The sequence below is a fragment of the Pistacia vera genome, unplaced genomic scaffold (assembly GCF_008641045.1).
Source record: "Pistacia vera cultivar Batoury unplaced genomic scaffold, PisVer_v2 Contig487, whole genome shotgun sequence".
Taxonomy (NCBI): Eukaryota; Viridiplantae; Streptophyta; class Magnoliopsida; order Sapindales; family Anacardiaceae; genus Pistacia; species Pistacia vera.
Window position 1 is genome coordinate 945,014 of NW_022196320.1, and position 24,395 is coordinate 969,408.

The window sequence follows — 24,395 nt, forward strand, 5'->3', positions numbered from 1 at the left end:
TCTATTTCTACTCGAATTCACATACAACTAACCCAAATCAAATATTTGTTTATGAGCTATTCCATTTTTCTTATTTCTAGTTTACTATGCACCCAACTTTACTTAAATTGTTCAATCCTTTTATCACCATTTAAAATCTATTAATGAGTCGAAAATGCATTTTTCTATTAATATGTACTTCCAAACTATTTTCATTAACTTTTTTTTTTTTTCATTTATTAACTTATTTATTCGTTAAATTTAATCAATAATTTAAATTTTAAATTAAACAGAAAATAACAGTTGTACAAAAAGTATCTTTAAGCTCTTGGGTCAACCAACAGTCAAAACACTTGGTAAAAAAATTCTCCATTAACCGACGGTTTCACCCCCTCTTCACTACAGTAACACGAACCTCCCTTTTTGATAATTATTCTCCACGCGTTCTCTGCTTCTTTCATTTTTCGGTTGCAACGTTTTCAATTAACTGATCCGTCACTTTCTTTTACTTCATGAAGTCAGTTTGGTGATCGTGTTTTTATGGAGGCGATAAGGAAACAAGCAATCAAGCTCAGAGAGCAAGTTGCCAAACAGCAACAAGTCAGTTTCACTGTCTTTCTTTTTTTTTTTTTTTTAGTTTTTTTTTTCAATTTATGATGGTACGTGCTTTCGTGTCTATTGAATTATTGGTGAAATTTTTGTTTGAATTTTTGTTATTTTGATTTTGCAGGCGGTGCTGAAGCATTTGGGACATCTTGCAATGAAGGTGTGTGGTTGATGAAGCTGAAATTGATGTCATAAACAACTTCAAAATTTGTACAGTTCTACCAAGGCAGCTAAGGTATTAATTAACTCATACTTTGAAGAGGCTTTAATTTGAGCGCAGTTGTTGATAAAAGAAAAATATGTTATGTTGTGCAGCGTTTTCAGAGGAATATTGTTCGTGGTGTTGAAGGTTTTATTGCTGTAAGCTTGAAGCAAATGGAGATAGGTGGGGTGAACTGGCCTTTTATCTTTTCTTTTTTTTTTATTTGACTAGCTTTATATGCAGGTATAGTACATGAAATTTGATTTTGATTTTTTTATATTATAGTGCGAAGGTTGGCTGAAGATTGTTGCAAATATGGAGCTGAGAATCAAAGCAATGATTCTCCACTTGCAAGAGCTGCTTCACTTTGGTTCTGTCATGATTTGATGGAAAATGAGAGGGAAGCTTTGCTTGGAATTCTTGGTGATCAGGTAAAGTTGATTATGCAATCATGAAGCATTTTCTTTTATTTATATATGTTTGTATGTAAATTTATCAATCTATGTGATTCTTATGAAGATTTTGAAAAGAATTAATGGTTTCTTCCCATCTTTTTTTTTTTTTTGCTTTTTCTCTTTTTTTTCTTTTTAAAGCCCCTTTTTGTTGCTGAAAGCAATAAAATTAGACTGGATTCATTATTAAACTGTAAGTGCACAATAAGCAAATGTAGTTTTATGGGCATAGTGATTGTGATTTTTACCAAGATTAAGGCTATATACATCATATGGATGTTTTTGTTTGTGGTGAGAGCATTCACACCCACATGTGCTGTGCTTGCAGGCATATTTTAGAATATTGTGCATAAAAAGACTCTGAAACTTCAGATTTTAATTTCTAAATATGTAAATTCATTTAATTCCTAAGATAAGTCTTCAGATCCTGGCTTATTCATGGGGAGTATTTTACTCAAAATTAAAGGTAAATCACTAGAAGTACAGGGAAGAAACAATGAACAGAACAAGTAGAACCCATGTGTATTTTTCTTTTTCTAATTGATCAGGAAAGTTGATGTGATATACCTATTTGCTAGCCAGTATATTGATGAGATAAAATGATGGACAACTTTGGTATTATGATCTTTCCTTTAGAGATATTAAGGTTTCAGCATATCTTTTTGTGTTTATAATTATGTTACAGATTTTTGGTGTGTAGGTATCTGAACCTCTTAAGACATTAATAAATGGAGCACCTTTGGAGGATGCTCGCCACTTGACTCATCGTTATGAGAGACTTCGGCATGAGGTTGAATCCCAGGTAATCTTTGAGTTCCTATCAGGGTGTATTTAGGGAATTATATTTGATTCATAATGTTTGTTCTCATTAGGCAGCAGAAGTAATGAGGCGTCGATCAAAGATCAGGGAATCTGAAATATCTGCAGAGAGTGCTATGAAGCTTCGAAATGCAGAAGCAAGATTAACAGAACTTAAATCTTCTGTGAAGGCACTTGGCAGAGAAGCAACTGATGCCATGTTGTCAGTTGAAAATCAGCAGCAACAGATAACATTTCATCGACTTTTTGCTATGGTACTGATCCTAATCACTTTTGCTGTTGATAACTGCTTGTGCATATGCTGATTTTCTGCTTATCATAGCTTGATGTTATCACTAACTTCAAATATGAATGCAATTATTTTTTACTGAGTATGCAGAACAATTAAATGATTTAAACTCAATCAACAGCAAAAGAGTTGATGTGATCTCATCTAATGAAAATTGAGCTTCTCTTTCAAATTTCTTATTTTATCCCTTTTCTCTTGCTTATTTCTGTAATTATCTATCTATTTCTCTCTGATCTTCTCTTCACTCTTTTTCTTCTCCCCTGTCAGTTAGTTTATATGTTAATTGGATAAAGATTTATCTGAATATATACAGTTTGTTTAGGTGTTGTTTAGCATTTTAAGCACTTGCTTATTTTATGTTGCACATTTACCTGAAGTTGCTTTCAGTTGGAGATTATGATTTATATTTTGTTAACCTCATTATTACAGTAAAATAATTAGGCAAGATGTTAAATTAATCAAGTGAATAGATCAGATGCATTAAGTTTCATCCTTGGAATGTAATATGCTTGTGCCCATGAACAATTTAGACCTGCATACTCGCTGAAAGTAGCGGTCGCCTTTTACAGTTATTTGAAGCTAACACAAAAGTGTGAAAGGTTATGATAACAAATGGTAGCCTCTACAACACTGAACTTTTTTTCTTTTCTAATAATCCAATCATGTGTTTGCACATTGGTTTTGAAATGAGGGACTATTTGGAGACCCTAAAGCCCTATTGGTCTTGTGGGATATGATATCTTAACTAGATAACCTGGCTAAAGTACTGTTTAAACTAAAAGTTTAACCTGATGGATAATACCCCGACCGTAATATCTGAGCTGTAAGCCTGTAACTAGGGAATCAAACACAATGACAATCACATTTAACAGCAAACAAAACAACTAATCGTAATTTAATAACTTGATTTGTGGAAATAATACTTTGTCAACTTGACTTTGATACTATTAAAAAAAAAAAAAAAAAGGAACTTACCTGAAAGCTTATGCTAAATTGATGAGGGCCCGAAAATATTGGTCAAGCTCTAACAAATCCCAAGGGGATTTGAATTTTCTAACCTCATGGTTGAAAACTAAGGATTATACCATTCAACCTAAGCCTTGGGGTTAGCAATTTTAGTATTTATTCATGATTGAGGTTTGTTATGTCTATGAGTGTGCTTTTGTCAAAATTTTGGGCTATGTACTTCTCTTCATTTATTATCTCTTCTGGTTTTAATTGTTTTATCATCCTTGGGCTTTTATAGGTCGATGCTGAGAGAAGTTATCATCAACGTGTCATTGCTAGTTTAGAGAAGCTATATGCTGAGGTTTGTATATATATATTCCTGGTGCTAATGAGAGCCTCTACCATTGTTTTCATGTTTATACTGGAAAGGTTATCACTTGATGTGGTTCTGCTTACTGTTGGAATTAGATGATTCTAGAGGAGCAATCAGATGAGTCTTCATCTCAATCTGTTACCATGCAAATGGATGTAAATTCACAACTTGCACATCAGAATATTGATTCGGATAGATCTGAAAGACAGATGCATGTTAATCAGAATAATGACTACTTCATTGCAAAAGTAAGACAGTACTCTATTTGAACATCTTTTACTATATATTTTTGGGTTTCATGATGAGAAATGTTGGATTTTGTTGATAATGGAACACATCAAGTAATTCATGTCACATAATTTTTTTACTTAAAATTGTGTTCTTTTTTCTACTTTGGAGATGTAAATTGGCTTTTGACCAAGTTTGATTACTGTTGGTCCAAGTGATTGTACTATTGCATTAACTATAATAATAGTGCTTGGTCTTGAATATTGAAGATAGAAATTGCTTTAGATGGTTATGTGATACTAATAGACTTCATGACCAAATTGTCATCAATTGTTTTTTCATTGCTTATATATTCTTTTCTTGGTTGCTTTGTAATTTTTGTTTATACTTTATAGTACTTTTTATTATTGCTGATGTTGCTACTACTGTTGTCAGTTTTTCATCTGCACTATCTTTATTTAAGCTGTTCTCTTGAAGGTTGTACATCCATTCGATGCTCAAGCAGATGGGGAGCTGAGTCTATCAGTTGATGATTATGTTGTGGTTCGCCAGGTAGTTTCTCTAAGTCTAATTCAAATAGATGCATATAGATTATTTTCCTTGCAATTAACTTATTCATTAGCAACCATTTAGGTCTTGGATATAGAATTAATTCCTATACTTGTTGATACTTCTGTTTTTGGCCTTGTCCAAAGTACAACCAAAGTATCAGATTTCTAATGCAAAGCATGAAAATAAGACTGAATAGCAACTAATCGAAGAGTATGAGAAGTTACAACCAAGTCCCATATCAAATTTTGATCATAATTTCCCTAGTTCTTACTTCTTAAATTTTCTTTTCCTTCAAACTATCTACCAGATAGTTTCTTTTCTGAAACCACAAAGTATGAGCTAATATTATCTGGTGCGTTCTTGTTTTCTCTTGCTAAAATATTGAAAGCCTGAGATCAAATTTAAAACCCAGTTAAATCGCCAAATTCAAACCATTTTTTTTGTTAATTCTGTTGTTTCAGAGAATTGGAATTCTTTGCTTGGTATCTTTTTGGTTATTACTGCTGTGTGAACCTATCAGCTGGATTTGGGGCCATAATTTTTGGATACCACAATCAAACCAACTTCTGGACATTCCTACTTTCTTTGCCTCCTGAGAAGAATATTAAGAAGCACATGAAAATATCAATGATAAGTTTAGGAAGATTTTTTCATTACTCATGACCTTAATCTTTTGCGTATTTGAAGTCTATTAAACTCATTTTATGTGTTTATTTCTGTTGGTTAGATAGTGATTGAGTTCGGTGTTCATTTTGTGCCAATATTTTGTATTATACATTAATGACTCTTAACTTACTCCGAGAAAGACCGACTTCAATTGCTTGGTAGTGATTGGATATTTCATCTTAATGCTCCATTGGCTAATTTCTTTAAAATGTTATTTCTTTTTTTAACATCGCAAGGTGGCTCCTACCGGATGGTCGGAAGGTGAATGTAAGGGCAAGGCTGGATGGTTTCCCTCTGCTTATGTTGAAAGGCAGGAGCAAGCACCTGCAGGCGTGGTCTCGGAAGCAGAGTTGTCGCCTTGATTGCAGTTCTCTCCCTAAATCTAGTGTTACGAAATTGTATATGCCCGCTTTCTTGTCATATATTTGCTATTGTAGGAATACGCAGCTAGAGCAATTGCCTACTTCTGTATCATTTTTCTTTCATCTTATCTGTGTGATAATATGCATAATGTATCTGCAACTGTAAGTGCCAATTTTCTATGAGATAAGTGGTTTTATTGTGTGTATACTCATTGTTTTCAAATTCAATAATGCTTATACATCCCAAAAGTTATTGCAGAATTCTCATCCGTGTAATCTTGTATGTCCTTGCAATGCGAATGAAGTTATTCCTTATTATCGTAATTAGTGTATAATAATTTTACCACCCATGAAGACGAATTAACATGCTATGTTTAAGGATGAGGTTTATTTATTAATATAAAATGGGAAACTACTTTAGGGTGTGAGTTATTAGGCAAACCAAATCAAATTCTGGTAAAATTGGAATATTCACAATTTAAAACTAAGTTGATAAGCTCTGAAATATATAATTATGAAGTTAGATTTGTTATAAATGTACAAAATCTTGACCGTTGATTAATATTAAGTTAAAATTAATCAATGATCAGGATTTTATCACGTCATTTGATGCATAAATTTGGTGTACTGACTGTATTATTTTCTTTAATATATAATTGAACAAAAGTATAGTCAATACAAATAAATAATATTTTGTATTAAAATTTAACTTGGCATTTCTCTTTAAGCTCCCTGGCAAGTGGCTTTTTAACTTAAAACCCATTAAAATTCGTTTCACTGGTATTTCACTCTCACTCTCTTTCTCTGAATCGTAATGGCGTTGGCAACTTCATTCTTATCATCATCACTGCCACCACCACCAAAACCAAAATCAAACCTTCCACATTCCCTTTCCCCAATCCCGAGCCCGAGCCCGAGCCCTAGCTCTCTTCTCCTTCGTCTATCCACCAAACCATTATCAATTCCCGCCATCACATTCTCCTTGAACCAAATTATTCCCACGCCTCATCATGAACGCCCTCCGCAAACGCATATCCCTCCCACGCTCCTCGGCCTCGCCACCTCTCTCGTATTCTTTCTCGGCTCCAGTGTCCGTGCCTGCTCAGCCGCTTCTTCGCCGCTCTCTCCCGTCGTCCACCACCAAGACCAAATGATTCAAGGTAAAGCCTCGAGTTGCCTCAAATTTAGTAGACGCTGAAGCACAAAGTGCATTTCTTGATTAGTTTTAAAATTTGAATTTTTACGTTTGTTTTGGGTGTTGTTACAGATGAGAATAAGGATGTAGAAGATATAGAGGATGAAGAGATAAAAGCGGCATTTGAGAATTGGAAGTCTAAAACTTATGCTTTGACTGTTCCTTTGAGAATAGTTTCTTTACAGGGTTCATTGCCTCAATCGTGGGTTAAGGATTTCATGAAAGCTCAAGGAAAGAGATTGAAGTTGCAGGCTAACTTTTGCGGTAGCCTTGAGGATATTTTTAATAATCTATCTATGCCGTTTAGTAAAGTTAAAGTTAAGTCCAAGTCTTTTATGGCTGCTGATATTGTTGGTATTGGTGATTCTTGGCTTAGTTTTGCGATAAAAAAAGTATTAATTGAGCCAATACCAGGAGTAGAGGAGCAGGATTGGTTTAGAAGCTTAAGTGATAAATGGAAGGTAACATCTTTAACTGATGCTTTTTAGTTTTCTAGCTGACTGTGTTCTGCTTTTGCAAATAAAAAACTTGTAATTGTAAGAATTTCATTCAGTTAAAAGAGATTCAATATTGATTATTTTGGCACAGACAAGGTTGAAGAAAAGTTTGATTGCATTCAGCTTTGGCTGCTTTGTAATCTGTTTGTTTTATTGTTAGATGAATCTCTTTTTTTTTTTTTTTTTTGGTCTGAATTTAATGTTATAGTATAATATTATCCACTCAAGAGTCCTGATGTGTTTCAATCTTACTAAAATATGATTGTAAATTTTGTTTTCTTGTCCGTAATGGGTTACCTCTGAAGTTTTGTTTTATTTCCACTAACGAATTCTCAGGTATATCTGCGCAGGAACTATGCAGGAGAAATAGATCCTGAAGGTAAAATATGGGCTGCACCGTATCGATGGGGCAGTATGGTGATTGCTTACAAGAAAAGTAAATTTCAAAAGCATAAATTGGCTCCAATAGAGGTAAATTTTCTTTTAACAAAACCAAGACGTCTCCTTGCTTTTATCAATCTATAACAATAGCAAATTTATATTTGGTGTACCGTGATGGTGATGTGATGTGAATCTCCCATTTCACTTTCCTGTTTCCATCCTTCTGTTTTATGTGCACTTTCACATTTGACCTGGGAGAGTTGGAGGAGTTAGTCTTTACAATGCTTCTCTAAGTTATACGTGGTTAATGACTTGCTACTGCAGGACTGGACAGATCTGTGGCGGCCTGAGCTTGCGGGCAGGATTTCAATGGTTAATTCTCCCCGAGAGGTTATTGGTGCAGTTTTGAAGTATATGGGGGCATCATACAACACAAGCAACATGAACTTGCAACTTGCTGGTGGCCGGACTGCTGTTCAGCAGAATCTGTCATTACTTGGAAAACAGGTACACGGAAATGATATCTTGAGTCATTGCATGTTATGCTTACCTGATAGTTAATATGCAAGTGACCCTGATACAAACTATGGGTAAAAGAGGACTTTAATGGTGGATATTTGGGAGATAGGAAATGAATTTCTTATAGAAAGGAGAAAATTAAGTGCTTCTAACATTTGACATGGTTGGCAGGCAAAAATCTACCCACTCTTAGAATGAAAGGGATACTTCCAAATTGTAATCTATCCTCTGTACTCCAGGTTGAATTAGATCATTTCTTCTTATTTGTGCAATTTTTTAATTTTGTCTGCTATTTTAGCCTGCACCAAAGGTATTGGGCATCATTTGGTTAGTTCCACTAAAATTCTCTATCTGAAAATATTGCACACAACTAGAGAGAGGGATAGAAAACTGACAGTCAAGTACACTCGCACTGGTAGTTTTATTTGTTATCTTTCTGGCATGATCTGGGGTAAAAAGACTTTTCCTGTGATATAGGTACGACTATTTGATAGCATGCACTATCTAAAAGCGTTTGGAGTTGGAGATGTATGGGTTGCTGTTGGGTGGAGTAGTGACATTCTACCTGCAGCTAAACGTATGTCCAATGTCACTGTGATTGTTCCGAAATCTGGTGCTAGCTTATGGGCTGATCTTTGGGTATATCTATAAACTGTTATTGTACTTTAACATTCACTTTGTTGTCATAGTCATAAGTGATCACTTAATTTGAAAATGCGAATACTAAGGTTCTATTTTCTTTGTAGGCAATCCCTGCAGCCTCTAGACTTGAAACAGATCAAATTGGGGGGCGGGTCAGAGGTCCATCACCATTAATCCATCAATGGATAGAGTTCTGCTTGCAAGCGGCAAGAGCTCTGCCTTTCAAACAAGAGGTTATCCCAGGTGCATCTCCCTCTGCCCTGGAAAGTACTCCAGTTGAAATGCCACGAGATCTTCTTAAAGGTAAGCCAAAGTTGGATACAAACTTAATCGCTGGAGTGCCCCCACCTGAAATTCTGGCTAGATGTGAGTTTTTGGAGCCATTATCTGATGATACTTTGTCAGATTACGAGTGGCTGATCAATGGTATGCAAAAACCTAGTCCTGCTTTGATGAACAGGATACAGCAATACTTGTCATCATTAATTGATAACTTTCTAACAAAAGCTGCACTCAAAAGTGATGTGAAATAATATGAAACCCTCTAGTTGCATTGCCTTATACGCCAAGTCAATAAGATCAATGGAGCAACTTCAAGTGTGCTATGACAAAGGTATTAAACATAAGTGGGTATATCCTTATGTTGATATGCAACGAGTTTTCATAACATTACTGATTAAGATGTCGATTTAACATTGATTCAAGGATATAGGTTTCTAAATTGTCTTCCTGGTGTACCCTGCCCGACTCGGAGAACAGAAGAAAATATTACATTATATGATTCAGTTTGTTCACAAATGAATTCTCTTGTGGTATCTTTGATGGAAAGTTCTGAATATTGTATTTGGAATTAACATGCACAGTTGGTACAAGTTACAACGTCATGACGAAGCAAAGGCTAGCAGGAGCGGGATTCCTTGTCTAAACTCCGTTGATTTCGAGTTCAATATTATTGATTTGTTGGTGCAACCAGTGTTATATAGTTGCTAGTAGTTGTTGTAATATGATTAATATTTGGGATGTATAAAAGATATTAATGGTTAAATTAGTATCAGTTTGAGCAGTTATTAAAGATTTTTCTTCCACCAAACCATTATCAATTCCCGCCATCACATTCTCCTTGAACCAAATTATTCCCACGCCTCATCATGAACGCCCTCCGCAAACGCATATCCCTCCCACGCTCCTCGGCCTCGCCGCCTCTCTCGTATTCTTTCTCGGCTCCAGCGTCCGTGACTGCTCAGCCGCTTCTTCGCCGCTCTCTCCCGTCGTCCACCACCAAGACCAAATGATTCAAGGTAAAGCCTCGAGTTGCCTCAAATTTAGTAGACGCTGAAGCACAAAGTGCATTTCTTGATTAGTTTTAAAATTTGAATTTTTACGTTTGTTTTGGGTGTTGTTACAGATGAGAATAAGGATGTAGAAGATATAGAGGATGAAGAGATAAAAGCGGCATTTGAGAATTGGAAGTCTAAAACTTATGCTTTGACTGTTCCTTTGAGAATAGTTTCTTTACAGGGTTCATTGCCTCAATCGTGGGTTAAGGATTTCATGAAAGCTCAAGGAAAGAGATTGAAGTTGCAGGCTAACTTTTGCGGTAGCCTTGAGGATATTTTTAATAATCTATCTATGCCGTTTAGTAAAGTTAAAGTTAAGTCCAAGTCTTTTATGGCTGCTGATATTGTTGGTATTGGTGATTCTTGGCTTAGTTTTGCGATAAAAAAAGTATTAATTGAGCCAATACCAGGAGTAGAAGAGCAGGATTGGTTTAGAAGCTTAAGTGATAAATGGAAGGTAACATCTTTAACTGATGCTTTTTAGTTTTCTAGCTGACCGTGTTCTGCTTTTGCAAATAAAAAACTTGTAATTGTAAGAATTTCATTCAGTTAAAAGAGATTCAATATTAATTATTTTGGCACAGACAAGGTTGAAGAAAAGTTTGATTGCATTCAGCTTTGGCTGCTTTGTAATCTGTTTGTTTTATTGTTAGATGAATCTCTTTTTTTTTTTTTTTTTTGGTCTGAATTTAATGTTATAGTATAATATTATCCACTCAAGAGTCCTGATGTGTTTCAATCTTACTAAAATATGATTGTAAATTTTGTTTTCTTGTCCGTAATGGGTTACCTCTGAAGTTTTGTTTTATTTCCACTAACGAATTCTCAGGTATATCTGCGCAGGAACTATGCAGGAGAAATAGATCCTGAAGGTAAAATATGGGCTGCACCGTATCGATGGGGCAGCATGGTGATTGCTTACAAGAAAAGTAAATTTCAAAAGCATAAATTGGCTCCAATAGAGGTAAATTTTCTTTTAACAAAACCAAGACGTCTCCTTGCTTTTATCGATCTACAACAATAGCAAATTTATATTTGGTGTACCGTGATGGTGATGTGATGTGAATCTCCCATTTCACTTTCCTGTTTCCATCCTTCTGTTTTATGTGCACTCTCACATTTGACCTGGGAGAGTTGGAGGAGTTAGTCTTTACAATGCTTCTCTAAGTTATACGTGGTTAATGACTTGCTACTGCAGGACTGGACAGATCTGTGGCGGCCTGAGCTTGCGGGCAGGATTTCAATGGTTAATTCTCCCCGAGAGGTTATTGGTGCAGTTTTGAAGTATATGGGGGCATCATACAACACAAGCAACATGAACTTGCAACTTGCTGGTGGCCGGACTGCTGTTCAGCAGAATCTGTCATTACTTGGAAAACAGGTACACGGAAATGATATCTTGAGTCATTGCATGTTATGCTTACCTGATAGTTAATATGCAAGTGACCCTGATACAAACTATGGGTAAAAGAGGACTTTAATGGTGGATATTTGGGAGATAGGAAATGAATTTCTTATAGAAAGGAGAAAATTAAGTGCTTCTAACATTTGACATGGTTGGCAGGCAAAAATCTACCCACTCTTAGAATGAAAGGGATACTTCCAAATTGTAATCTAACCTCTGTACTCCAGGTTGAATTAGATCATTTCTTCTTATTTGTGCAATTTTTTAATTTTGTCCGCTATTTTAGCCTGCACCAAAGGTATTGGGCATCATTCGGTGAGTTCCACTAAAATTCTCTATCTGAAAATATTGCACACAACTAGAGAGAGGGATAGAAAACTGACAGTCAAGTACACTTGCACTGGTAGTTTTATTTGTTATCTTTCTGGCATGATCTGTCGTAAAAAGACTTTTCCTGTGATATAGGTACGACTATTTGATAGCATGCACTATCTAAAAGCGTTTGGAGTTGGAGATGTATGGGTTGCTGTTGGGTGGAGTAGTGACATTCTACCTGCAGCTAAACGTATGTCCAATGTCGCAGTGATTGTTCCGAAATCTGGTGCTAGCTTATGGGCTGATCTTTGGGTATATCTATAAACTGTTATTGTACTTTAACATTCACTTTGTTGTCATAGTCACAAGTGATCACTTAATTTGAAAATGCGAATACTAAGGTTCTATTTTCTTTGTAGGCAATCCCTGCAGCCTCTAGACTTGAAACAGATCAAATTGGGGGGCGGGTCAGAGGTCCATCACCATTAATCCATCAATGGATAGAGTTCTGCTTGCAAGCGGCAAGAGCTCTGCCTTTCAAACAAGAGGTTATCCCAGGTGCATCTCCCTCTGCCCTGGAAAGTACTCCAGTTGAAATGCCACGAGATCTTCTTAAAGGTAAGCCAAAGTTGGATACAAACTTAATCGCTGGAGTGCCCCCACCTGAAATTCTGGCTAGATGTGAGTTTTTGGAGCCATTATCTGATGATACTTTGTCAGATTACGAGTGGCTGATCAATGGTATGCAAAAACCTAGTCCTGCTTTGATGAACAGGATACAGCAATACTTGTCATCATTAATTGATAACTTTCTAACAAAAGCTGCACTCAAAAGTGATGTGAAATAATATGAAACCCTCTAGTTGCATTGCCTTATACGCCAAGTCAATAAGATCAATGGAGCAACTTCAAGTGTGCTATGACAAAGGTATTAAACATAAGTGGGTATATCCTTATGTTGATATGCAACGAGTTTTCATAACATTACTGATTAAGATGTCGATTTAACATTGATTCAAGGATATAGGTTTCTAAATTGTCTTCCTGGTGTACCCTGCCCGACTCGGAGAACAGAAGAAAATATTACATTATATGATTCAGTTTGTTCACAAATGAATTCTCTTGTGGTATCTTTGATGGAAAGTTCTGAATATTGTATTTGGAATTAACATGCACAGTTGGTACAAGTTACAACGTCATGACGAAGCAAAGGCTAGCAGGAGCGGGATTCCTTGTCTAAACTCCGTTGATTTCGAGTTCAATATTATTGATTTGTTGGTGCAACCAGTGTTATATAGTTGCTAGTAGTTGTTGTAATATGATTAATATTTGGGATGTATAAAAGATATTAATGGTTAAATTAGTATCAGTTTGAGCAGTTATTAAAGATTTTTATATGAAAAAATTGAGATTAATTTTGATTTGGTGTAAGGTGATTAAAAGGTTCAGTGCAGAGTCTAATCAAGAATTGCACTCTCACTAACAGTGACAGTGGTGTTAAACACAACCTGGTCATGGCATCAGTATGGAAAGTTTAGGAAAGTACCTAGAAAGAAGAACCTATAATTAGTCAAGCATTGCACTCTCACTAACAGTGACAGTGGTGTGAGAATCAAAACTTGGCCCACTTCCTTTGAAGGTTCCGCATCACAGATTCGTTTTGAGGACATTATTATGGTTAATAAATATCAGCAATTCTATCATCATAGATCAAGTCTATTGCCCATGGAATAAGTGCAATACAAAGGTTTTACTCTTCAGTAAATATACGAATATTTGTGCTTCCTCTTCCTGTATACCCAAAGGATTACCGTTTCTTGAGTGTATTTTCTTTTCTTCAGCTTCAAGAACAATCGATGCACATATGCAACTCCAATTACAGTAAAGTTTGCTTGTAGTAATGGTGTATCAAGCAAAAATGTAAAGATGGATGATATTGATCTCAAGTACATGGGAAAAGAAGGTCCTGCTAAATTCGAATGTAGCAATGTTAAACCAATGGCTTTTTACTGAATTTCGGATATCTGTAGACATTATACGTCATCGTATAGTAGTACATGCATATGATTCAATCGGCGACCATTGCCAAAGCTGATGGGAAAAATGTACTACAATTTTATAGTTTGATCTCAGTGGTACTAATTCAAATGAATGTGGTACCTGAATCATCAATATAAACTATTAATTTAATCATTTTAGCTGATTGGTGACAAAGATTATTTTTCATTGTTATGCTTTGCAGGTAGGTCAGTTTAAAAATATCAGCAAAATAATATAGGTGACACAAACAATAAGCACAACTGGCTGATCTAAGGAACTGATTATTTAAATAAAACATATTATACAAAAATGGCATGAATCAGAGTTATCTTCTGCAGGGGCCAAATTTCTGATTTTATACAAATGCCATATACACTTAATTAGAGAGACCAATTGCAAGAGTAACTACAATTTTTTTTTTTGGTTGGAAAAAAATAAAATAAAATATGACAAAGAAATGACTCATACCACAAGTGGGACTTCCAATTACGTGGAGAAAGAACTGTCTGCACGCACCCATGCAAAATGAAGACACCGAAAAGTATAAAATTAACCCACAATTCCATCAATGATCTGATAGGGATCAAGTGGACGGCACCGCTAATCTCAATGGCATAAATCTGCACAAAGAATGAACGAATGGAAATGGAGAGGCTAAAATGTTGCAGACTCTTAGCCATCTTTCACTAACGGCATGACTTCTCTAACATGCTAGAAACTGCATTCACTTGGATGCGAACTCAACATGTCTTGATTGTCACCGCAAGGCTTTCAATCAGAGTCGTAAAAGTCACTTGGGCATGGGGTCATTACCTCGGATTCAAGTAACTGGATCACCCTGTGCATGGTGGGTCGATCATCGGGGCTAGAAGAAACACATTGGGTAGCTACTGAGAGTAGGGCATCAAGACTTTCAGCCTGCACCCCTTCACAGTTTGTATCAACAATCTCTCGTTGCCTATCTTCCGAAATCAGAAAATTCAACTGCATAGAAAACAGTTCCGTTGGAATAAAAGAAACATGTTTCAACAACCAAAAATGAGACAACTAATCGTCATGGAGACTTGGAAACCTCTAAAATAATGAGCAACAGGGCACAATACACTTTTCCATTTAAAATAAAATGAAGCATTATGTTAAACTTTATTGCAGTATTTTCTCAAATTCCTTTATCAAAGAATCAAATTTCAACAATTAGTCACTGGAAATGATCTCAGACAACGGTAGATGAATTAGAGCATAAGCTGCATTCAAAATAGGTGAAAGGAATCATACCCAGCCAACAATGTTGAGGCCCTTCTCAATGAATGATGCATCAGTTGGTCGTTTTCCACTTAAGACTTCAAGCACCAAGACACCAAAACTGTAAACATCAGTCTTTTCAGTAGCTCTACCACTTTGCATATATTCTGCCATTGGAGTTATAAGCAAACTCAGAACAAATGACTTCAGAAAGATAAAATGAAATCCTATTAATAAACATTTCCACTTTAAAAGAAAGCAATTAGCCAACATAAGTACACCCAAAAACCCCTCCCTGGGTACATTATACAATTTTTTTCACAAGCTGACTTTGGATCCCTTATCACATGCCTTTTATATTAGGTGTTATATGTCAAATCAAGGTGATTCAGATTATTCTACCTTCTAATATTTATTTGTTTTACGGAAAAAAGAACCCTTTTCCCAAAAAAAAAAATGTGTGCTGCAACATTGTAGTCTAACATGTGTCAATATCATATTCAATTCTCTTTCAGACAAATTTGGGCCAAGTCAAAATGATGTTCCTTCAAAATTCACACCAATGTAAAGCCAACATATCTGAAATAGTAAACATACACAGTACTGTACCATATTTCACAATGCCTACCTGGAGCCAGATAACCAAATGTTCCTGCAACAATGGTCGTAATGTGTGATTCTTCATCCTCTAACAGTTTGGCAAGTCCAAAATCAGATACCCGAGCCTCCAAATTGCCATCAAGCAAGATGTTGCTGGACTTTATGTCACGATGTATGATCCTAGGAGAACAGTCATGATGCAAGTAGGCCAGCCCTTTTGCTGCTCCCATTATAATATTCAAGCGTGCATCCCAGTCTAACTGCTCAGATCTTTCTGTATAAATATTATAAAACATCATTGTTTCCAAAATATTAAACAAATCACTTATGAAACACATAAACAATGCACACTACTAACAAATAAACAAGAAGCATAATCGAATGGTATCTCACCGTGAAGAGCTTCATCAAGACTGCCACCAGGAAGGTAGTCATAAATCAATAACTTTGATGTAGGTGAGTTGCAGTATCCTCGCAAATTCACCAGGTAACGGTGTTTTATGCTCCCAAGAATTTCAAGCTCCCTTTCAAAAAATCGATCAAAGCCTTCGTTCAACTTCACAATTCTTTTTAAAGCAAATACATTGCCATCATCCATTGCAAGCTTGTAAACTGTTCCAAAGCCCCCAACCCCTATAATGTGTTCATCATTCAAAGTTTCCAATTTCTTGATGATATCTTTTGAAGAATACGGCAAGTCTCCATGAAACATAACAATTGAGGCACCTACAGCAAGAATATATAAATAGAATTAATAAATTCTGGTTCTTCAAGGATGCTAACAATTGAAACAGCCCAAAGAAAGATATCATATGATAGTCCATAAAATGGTTAAGATCACCACCTCCACCAACATCCCTCGCAAGACTTTTGCTTTCATTTTTACCAAACTTCTTATAAAGAAAGCAACCCCAGAAACACATAAGTGCCACCAGAAGTAGTGCACCCACAGTAGCTGATGCACTAATAAGCAGCCTGCCTGAGTTCTTCTTTCCACCTTGATTTTGACCTGCAAAAGTTAACATTTCAAATAACGCAGGTTTAACACAAGCATAAGACACTAGGAAAAGAAAATAATAATGTCATCAGAAAAATAGATTTTTGTAGCAGAAATTATTGTGTTCCCAAAGGACTTCCTCATCTTCTCTGAGCCATATCGTTACAATGCAAAAAGTAGTAACTATATCAGCAGAATAATCATGGTAGCCGAGCCCTTTTTATCCCAAATTTGCAACATGTTGCCCAATAAATGTAAGCATCAAATATAAATTATACAATCAGAAGTTAATGCTGATTTACCTGAATTAGGAGATTGAGCATCTGTTCCAGATTCACCACTATCATCTTTGCATGTCACACTAATTTGCTTCCCACACAAACCACGATTTCCAAAGAAGCTGCAAGGTAAGAAGGCATCTTAGTTTTGTAAAGAGATAATAATTTCCCTTGGCCTTTTGGGGGTGTATTACTATTAAAAGTTTAATATAAATGCGAGGTGCTTGTGTCAAACTACAGAACTATCATAAAATACAGTAGCATTTTCAAGAGCCATTACATAATTTTAAAGAAAAAATCTATTAACACAAAAGGGCTGGTTATACTTACGAGCTTTCAGAAAATTTGAAAAGCACTCCATCCGATGGTATTGGTCCGACCAAAAAATTGTTTGATAAATTCCTTCAAACATTCAGTAAAATCCATTTATTAAAATTACATTCAAAATGTTGTTCAATAAAACCCTATTATCAAACACAGCTATGATCCGAAGTAAAGATACTCACAAGGTTTCAAGTGTCTGTAGCTTGCCAAGTGAAGGGGGAATAAAACCACTGAGTGAATTGCCTGAGATATCCCTGCAATTCAAGCGTAAAACCTATTAACTACATGTTACTAATATGGATAATTAAAACAGATGTTGTAACAAGTATTTAGTTCCAATCTCTTTCTCTCAACAAGGCACCCGACTTTGGTTCATACCATATGAAATAAAATCTTGTTATTCCTAGCAATTAACAGTTTCATGCTCATCATTATCCTTGAAGATCTCTTTTTTGATTAACATGGCCTACTGACTTGGCTTCATACCATCAAAAATAAATTTGGCTTCTATAGATTGGTGAGTGAGTAATGACTATTAGCAGTATCAAAGCTCTTTGATCATTTCCGACCTACAGGCATCCTTAATTTCAAGAATTAATAACTTTATCACATATTTATCTCATACAAAATAATTCTTAATCCACTTAGTGTTGCCCCAACAAACTTAAAGGAGCCTGATTCAAAATATAAGAGTATAGCCTCGGATGTGAACAATGAGGTAAGGTGTTAAAGCATTTATTTTCTTTTCATTTTTATCTTTTTTTTCTCCCCTAATTGGGATTGGGTTGTGGATGGGGTCAGGAGTCGAGATGGACAGCGGGACACAAGAATTTACATGAATACTAGAAGAGAAAACAGGTAATAGAAAATGGTACTAGAGCTTTAAAGTTTAACACTTCCATGCTTCAATAAGAAATTAACACCATGCTTCCAAAATCATAAAGTACACTTTGTCACTTCCACTCAGGTTAAGCATTACACTTAAATACTACTTGAGATAAGAGAAGCGAAAATTTTTTAGTAGAATGGAGTAACATGTACATAACACAAATAATCAGCAAGATAGACCACAATTCCTTCAGAAGGTAGTCTCTGTTAATATAAATAGTTGATACAAAGCCACTTAATATGAGAGAACTAGGAAAAAATAGCACCATATTGAAGAGTTAAGGCTGGCTAGATGTACAAGTCTTGCAACAACGACAATATGTAAACAGTATGAACTAGTATAGATTCAAACTGAGGACACTATCAAGAGAAAAAATTCCATATCTGTAAACAAATAAATGAGAACATTTGTTCATATAATCTAAAGAGACAGGGTTGCACATGCTTTAAGCCAAAAGATTTGAATTTTGACAAGGCATCACAGTATGCATTAGCATGTGTTCACCCTCTAAAGCAAGATAACCATTTTAAACAAAGAAAAGGAAATTCTGTCCATTGCAAAAGGGTAAATTAAGTTAACAAAGAGGGTAACAAGTATCATTTGTATAAGAATTACATTTTTTAAAATAAAACAGTAAAAATAGTTTTATAAAGAATTTTGTGCATGTACAAAATAAAACCTATATCTTAAACTATGAGAGTATGATGATTTGCACATGAAAATAATAATAATAATCAAGATTGCACTAAACACCAGTCAATAGGAGAGGTGTCCAACAAATCATATTTTTCAAATCCAATACAGCCTTCCGCATTCAAGAATCTCACACTATGGATTAATTTTGATATCTAACTGATATAAGATAATTAACAATGACTAGCTTGAGACAATAAACTCACAGAGTTAGAAGCTTTGATAGGTTGCCCAGTTCACCTGGAATTAATCCACTTAAATAGTTACTCTGCAAGGATCTGTAAAGGAAGTAAGATCAGCAATTAACCATTAATTAAAAGAAATGAGCTGGTTAAGGGGATAACAGCAAAGTATTTGTAGAATCAAATTAAGCTGCTTTCATCATCCCAACATAGTGCATTTAACACTTTTCAACTCAAGACTATTTTCCGTTCTCAACCATTAAAGCAGAAAATAAGAGGAGCTTAATATACAATAAAAAAAAAGAAAAAAAAAAAAGGACATTCAGAAGAAAAAACTAGAAATCTCTCGACTTTCCCCACATGTTTCCTTGAGTTCTTAATATGGAGGCTACTTCCAAGCCCTACAACCTTGGTAACCAAGAAACTTGTGAAATATAAATCCCAGATAGGTAACCCAACGAAATTTGAACCCTTGACCTCTTTAATCTAACCAAGGGCCTCAAACACTCAGCCCAACCCATTGGGTTCACTAAACTCAATTAAAACCAAAAATGCGAAGAAATCAGTAAGACAGAAATCAATTTCCAAAAACTAATTTGTACAATATCACTTACTTCAGTTGCTTTTCCCTTCATTCACAATAGGTTACTGTCAACAATCAAGGAACTAAATATACAAAAATAAAATTAAAAACAAGGCAGAAGAACTTTGAAAATTGAATAAGCAGTTAATTATCAAACAGATCCTAATATCTTCAATTAAAATTTTGACAAAATTATTATGTTGTCTAGTTATTTCAGTACGGACACAGAGAAAAGCAACAAATGATCTTCAGCCGGAAAAAATAAATCATGTTTTATGGTACTTAATCAAAAAAATAAAAATAAAAACTTACAGCACATTATTTAGTGACAACTGCAAGGATAATTTGATCACCCAAGGTACTTACACTGCCTGCAACTCTGTGCAATTTCCCAATTCTGAAGGAATTTCCCCATAGAAGTTGTTGTTATGAAGAGTTCTACAATAGAAGATATTGTAAAAAGCATCAGCTGTAGCAGCATAATTCTAAAACAACAAACATGCATCAACTATGAAGATAAAATGAAAGTCCCTTTGAAAACCTACAAGAACTTTAGCTGGTCTAACTTCCCAAGGTCAGTTGCTATTGGTCCACTCAATTTGTGATTGGTAAGACTCCTGGAAGACAAGTAAAATACAAGGAAACATAATAAGCACTAAAATTCAATCGAAAGTTGATTATAAGCACACAGTTTTTTAGTCAGATATCATATCAGAGTTTTTTATTATTTTTTTTTTTTTGGCCATACATCACAATTTATCATACAACAAGATTCAATTCATATAAATGCCTAAAGAATTAAAATGAAAAAGAGGGGCTTATAATATAATTAGCTACCCATAGTAACTTTTAACTTATCAAAACAAATAATAAAAAGGAATATAAAGTGATNGTACTTACACTGCCTGCAACTCTGTGCAATTTCCCAATTCTGAAGGAATTTCCCCATAGAAGTTGTTGTTATGAAGAGTTCTACAACAGAAGATATTGTAAAAAGCATCAGCTGTAGCAGCATAATTCTAAAACAACAAACATGCATCAACTATGAAGATAAAATGAAAGTCCCTTTGAAAACCTACAAGAACTTTAGCTGGTCTAACTTCCCAAGGTCAGTTGCTATTGGTCCACTCAATTTGTGATTGGTAAGACTCCTGGAAGACAAGTAAAATACAAGGAAACATAATAAGCACTAAAATTCAATCGAAAGTTGATTATAAGCACACAGTTTTTTAGTCAGATATCATATCAGAGTTTTTTATTATTTTTTTTTTTTTGGCCATACATCACAATTTATCATACAACAAGATTCAATTCATATAAATGCCTAAAGAATTAAAATGAAAAAGAGGGGCTTATAATATAATTAGCTACCCATAGTAACTTTTAACTTATCAAAACAAATAATAAAAAGGAATATAAAGTGATGCAAACATCATCTCCTTGGACTACATAGAAAAAATTAAAAAACAAAACAAAATGAGAATTTGGCTCATCTAAAAAAACTTCATTCCAGAATGCATCTTGAGAAATTAATGTGAGACTATTTATGAACTATTGCTTATCATCCTCCATTACACACTCATGCATTATAAAAGTAACATGTTTAAAATCCACATGAGACTATTTTTCCATATAATATATCAAAAAACGTAACCTATTCAAATACTAGGTTAATTGACATATGAAATACATATAGACTTTTCAAAACTCACAGAGTGATTACTCTCTTGGTATTTTTATCACATTCCACTCCTTTCCAGTTACAAGGATCAGGATCCTCTGGTCTCCAATGAGTAAGAATACCATCTGAACTAACAACAGCTGTCCTGAAGTTTAAAAGCGCCTGACCTACACATTAGAAAAAAGAATTTACACTTAAATTATCAATAGGGGAGAGAGAGAAACAATGAAAATTTTAAACTGTACTTCCATTCTGCTAGCAGAAACCAAAGGCCATGAGAGTAGAGAGGTTGAGAACTACCATCAAATCCACCTGACCTACAAAAGTGCTCTCTGACCAAACTAGTAAAATTCTTACCAACATTCGTTTCATTTTTTCACTTGTTAAACAAACCCAAGCAACCGAAGGATTAAAATGCAACATCACCCTCCACCTGACTTTTATGGGGAGAAAAGTGATTAAAAAATTTTCATTCTTTTCATACTATAATACTAGAGAATGAATTTCAAGGAAGATAAAAATTAGGGTTAAGCTCTAGTATTCAGGATTCCTTCAAAATTTGAAGAGTGAAAAGTACGAGCTCCAGTAGCAAAGCTAAAGAATTGAGCTTTGAATAATTACTACAGTTCTTTTGTTCTTTTTTTTTTTTTTTTTTTTTTTGGGAATAATTACCACAGTTTTGTACTACTCTTAGGGGATAATAGCATAAACTATTCATCAGAAATTTAGTCATATAGACATAATTGATAATTACAACCAAAATAAAATATACACAATAAATGAAAATATATCACCGTCATCATACCATCAGCATTGATGGCCCTGCATTTCCTTAATATGGTACAAAGCAGTAGAATGTAAAGAATCTGTAGCCCTCTACATTTTACTGGATACATGCCCATAGTGGCACTCAACAAGCATAAAATGGGTGTTACAAATCATCTGATACACCAAACTCCAAAATGATTCCCGTGTAACATATGGTTATTTAGTCGATGATGGCAATCAGCAACCACAGAAGAAAGGAATTTCTTTTCTGCAGAGAAGAAGAGTCATTGTAATGATGATAGCAACAAGAAAATGACCTCAAACAACTTAAAGAGCAGTACTTTAACGTTACCTCCTATTGATAAAAAGAAAATTAAGATTCAATACTGAAAGAAAAAGAAAAAAAAACATGTGACTTTCCACAAACAAAGAAAAACATCCTTCTGCCCAGAAGAAACTAACACAAAATGAAATTAATTCTTATCTTATTTCAAGCCTTCCATAAAGCCAAAAGAAACAAGAAACCCAATATATAATATGTATGTATCAGATTTTAAGTATCAATTAGGCGAAAACATTATAACATGATGAAAAAAATACCAGACAAGCTCTATGCAGGAATTTGTCCTATCTATGAGAATCATCTCCTCTTACGTTGTAAACTATGTAGCAGTTATCTCAGAAAAAGAACCTAAAATAACCATAAGGCTTAAATAACTAGATGAAACTAAGAAACATATAGCAGTGGAAGTATATAGACCTGCCGTCAAATTTTGAAAGACAAAACTGAAAAGCTCTTATACAAAGTTATTAAATTCCATAACTCTACAAGAGCAAGTGACACTTTTAAATCCATAGACTAAAGGAAACATGAAGTACACAAAATAATGCCAACGGTTCTTGGTAATTATTTCGTTGAAGTAAGCATAGACTAACATTCCGCCACACTAGAGACACTGCATGGTAAAGCATTTTCCTTCTATGAATCTGAATTTTAAGCACTAAATTGCAGTTCTAAGATCATGAAAAAAGTGCAAGCAATCACTTCAAAATTGAGTTCTTCACAGTAAACTCGGCCATTCACTTGCAGTTCAACAATCAAATCAGCATTTTCAGAAAGCACTTGGGACTCTTCTTACTCAATTAGAATTTTAAATTACAAAAAGATATCTCTTAGAATTTTAAATTACAAAAAGATATCTCAAAATTTGCCTTAAAATAGAGAACGACAATTTCCAAAAAGCTTAAGAAAAAGCAAAATTAACAAAATTCACAGCAAAAACATAGTACACTGCTTAAAATTCACATATAAGCAAGAAATTAACACCGACTTGATAACACTTCCAGCTGAAACTAAGTAAATTGCCCCTACAAGTTCAATTATTTACATTTCTACACAGCTCACAACACTCCTCTCTCCACAAAGAACAAAAACAAAAACAAAAACAAATTTCTACACTCGTTAAACCACACTGAAGCTACAACATTTCACAGCAATGACTGATCTGAAACAAATTTAAAAAATAAAATAACTCGTCGATGAAGGAGAAATTAACACGCGCACAAACAGAAACAGACCTTGTGATTCTGATCTCTGATCTGTGAAGAAGAATGCAGGAGCTTGAGCTGTAAAGTGAAATAAACAAATAATACAAAAAATAAAAACAGTAAAAGCAAAAACGATTTATTTTGGTGAGATTTGTGTTGTGTGATGGTGAGGAGAGAGAGTGTGTGGAATTGATGCTGGGAATTAAAATGGGACACGAGCACAGCCAATTAGAGTGGAGTGGTATAAGCACGTGCGAGAGAGACGTTCCGTACGTGCCAACCGACCGACGCTTCCTTCTTTCTAGAACTACGGCTACTTAATATTATTCACTTTTCTATTACTGTACCGTATAATATTCGACCGACGCCAGTCTTTGCTATTCTTATTTTAGTCAAACGCCAACAAAATTAATTTATAATTCATATGATTAATTAATTAAATGGATTATGTTTGTAATTAAAAATTCGTCAATAACACTACTTGACAAAATATCAAGCATTTAATTTTCCAAAAGACAAAATAAAAAATAAAAAGGAAGAGTGTGGTAGGTCAGTTAGAACTGGGAGAGTGTTACAACGTTCATTTGACTTTAATACCCTTTACAATTTCTAGAATTAAGACGACGAAGAAGAAAAATAATAATCAATGGGGATAACCGTTATGCCTGGGTCCATCACCGATTGCGAAAATTCTGTCTGAAATCATTGAATTTTTCCTGGCGATACAAATTTTTTTAAGCCCGTAATGCCCTTAGTTAAAGACTAATATCAACTTAAAGTTCTTGATTTGACTAAAATTACCA

At 34.7% G+C, this 24,395-nt stretch overlaps 4 protein-coding genes across 7 annotated transcripts; 3 read left to right on the plus strand and 1 right to left on the minus strand.

Moving 5' to 3' along the window:
* Positions 1-488: 488 nt before the first annotated feature.
* Positions 489-5,685, plus strand: LOC116104850 (SH3 domain-containing protein 2-like). Its single transcript, XM_031391276.1, is given in 10 exon segments — positions 489-579; positions 710-820; positions 901-970; positions 1,073-1,218; positions 1,940-2,041; positions 2,112-2,312; positions 3,594-3,656; positions 3,764-3,916; positions 4,374-4,448; positions 5,351-5,685. Coding segments are annotated over 10 exon segments (1,107 nt in total). The 5' UTR covers positions 489-519; the 3' UTR covers positions 5,477-5,685.
* A 591-nt stretch (positions 5,686-6,276) lies between these two features.
* On the plus strand, positions 6,277-9,770 carry LOC116147017. 4 transcript variants are annotated; one of them, XR_004130613.1, is made up of 7 exons: positions 6,277-6,636; positions 6,744-7,132; positions 7,505-7,639; positions 7,874-8,056; positions 8,546-8,707; positions 8,815-9,323; positions 9,416-9,770. XR_004130613.1 is itself a non-coding variant. In XM_031432447.1 (6 exons), the coding sequence occupies exons 1-6, from the start codon at positions 6,291-6,293 to the stop codon at positions 9,241-9,243; spliced, it is 1,644 nt and encodes a 547-aa protein (XP_031288307.1). In that variant the 5' UTR covers positions 6,277-6,290; the 3' UTR covers positions 9,244-9,770. The 4 variants fall into 4 exon arrangements, 2 of the variants coding, with proteins under 2 accessions (XP_031288307.1, XP_031288308.1); XR_004130614.1 differs by having other exon boundaries at positions 9,423-9,770; XM_031432447.1 differs by having other exon boundaries at positions 8,815-9,770.
* On the plus strand, positions 9,293-13,142 carry LOC116104835. Its single transcript, XM_031391262.1, has 7 exons — positions 9,293-9,323; positions 9,775-10,008; positions 10,116-10,504; positions 10,877-11,011; positions 11,246-11,428; positions 11,918-12,079; positions 12,187-13,142. The coding sequence occupies exons 1-7, from the start codon at positions 9,293-9,295 to the stop codon at positions 12,613-12,615; spliced, it is 1,563 nt and encodes a 520-aa protein (XP_031247122.1). The 3' UTR covers positions 12,616-13,142.
* Positions 13,143-14,077: 935 nt separating this feature from the next.
* On the minus strand, positions 14,078-23,776 carry LOC116147019 (LRR receptor-like serine/threonine-protein kinase FEI 1). Its single transcript, XM_031432450.1, has 14 exons — positions 23,623-23,776; positions 22,082-22,312; positions 21,308-21,443; positions 20,675-20,746; positions 20,496-20,567; positions 19,037-19,108; positions 17,431-17,502; positions 17,255-17,326; positions 16,949-17,046; positions 16,494-16,658; positions 16,043-16,375; positions 15,678-15,923; positions 15,083-15,216; positions 14,078-14,791 (listed from the first exon to the last, which is right to left on the minus strand). Exons 2-14 carry the CDS (start codon positions 22,176-22,178, stop codon positions 14,579-14,581), a joined length of 1,782 nt encoding a protein of 593 aa, XP_031288310.1. The 5' UTR covers positions 22,179-22,312; positions 23,623-23,776; the 3' UTR covers positions 14,078-14,578.
* Between the last annotated feature and the right edge of the window lie 619 nt (positions 23,777-24,395).

Excerpts from the sequence above, each read along its gene's own strand:
- LOC116147017 (XM_031432447.1), top strand. The coding sequence starts at position 6,291 with ATGGCGTTGGCAACTTCATTCTTATCATCATCACTGCCACCACCACCA. Across the intron at positions 8,057-8,545 it reads TGTCATTACTTGGAAAACAG|GTACGACTATTTGATAGCAT; the intron begins GTACACGGAAAT and ends CCTGTGATATAG. Across the intron at positions 8,708-8,814 it reads GCTTATGGGCTGATCTTTGG|GCAATCCCTGCAGCCTCTAG; the intron begins GTATATCTATAA and ends TTTTCTTTGTAG.
- LOC116104835 (XM_031391262.1), top strand. The coding sequence starts at position 9,293 with ATGGAGCAACTTCAAGTGTGCTATGACAAAG. Across the intron at positions 10,009-10,115 it reads CCAAGACCAAATGATTCAAG|ATGAGAATAAGGATGTAGAA; the intron begins GTAAAGCCTCGA and ends GTGTTGTTACAG. Across the intron at positions 10,505-10,876 it reads GCTTAAGTGATAAATGGAAG|GTATATCTGCGCAGGAACTA; the intron begins GTAACATCTTTA and ends ACGAATTCTCAG.
- LOC116147019 (XM_031432450.1), bottom strand. The coding sequence starts at position 22,178 with ATGGGCATGTATCCAGTAAAATGTAGAGGGCTACAGATTCTTTACATT. Across the intron at positions 16,659-16,948 it reads TGCTCAATCTCCTAATTCAG|GTCAAAATCAAGGTGGAAAG; the intron begins GTAAATCAGCAT and ends TAACTTTTGCAG. Across the intron at positions 15,924-16,042 it reads TCTTGATGAAGCTCTTCACG|AAAGATCTGAGCAGTTAGAC; the intron begins GTGAGATACCAT and ends ATATTTATACAG.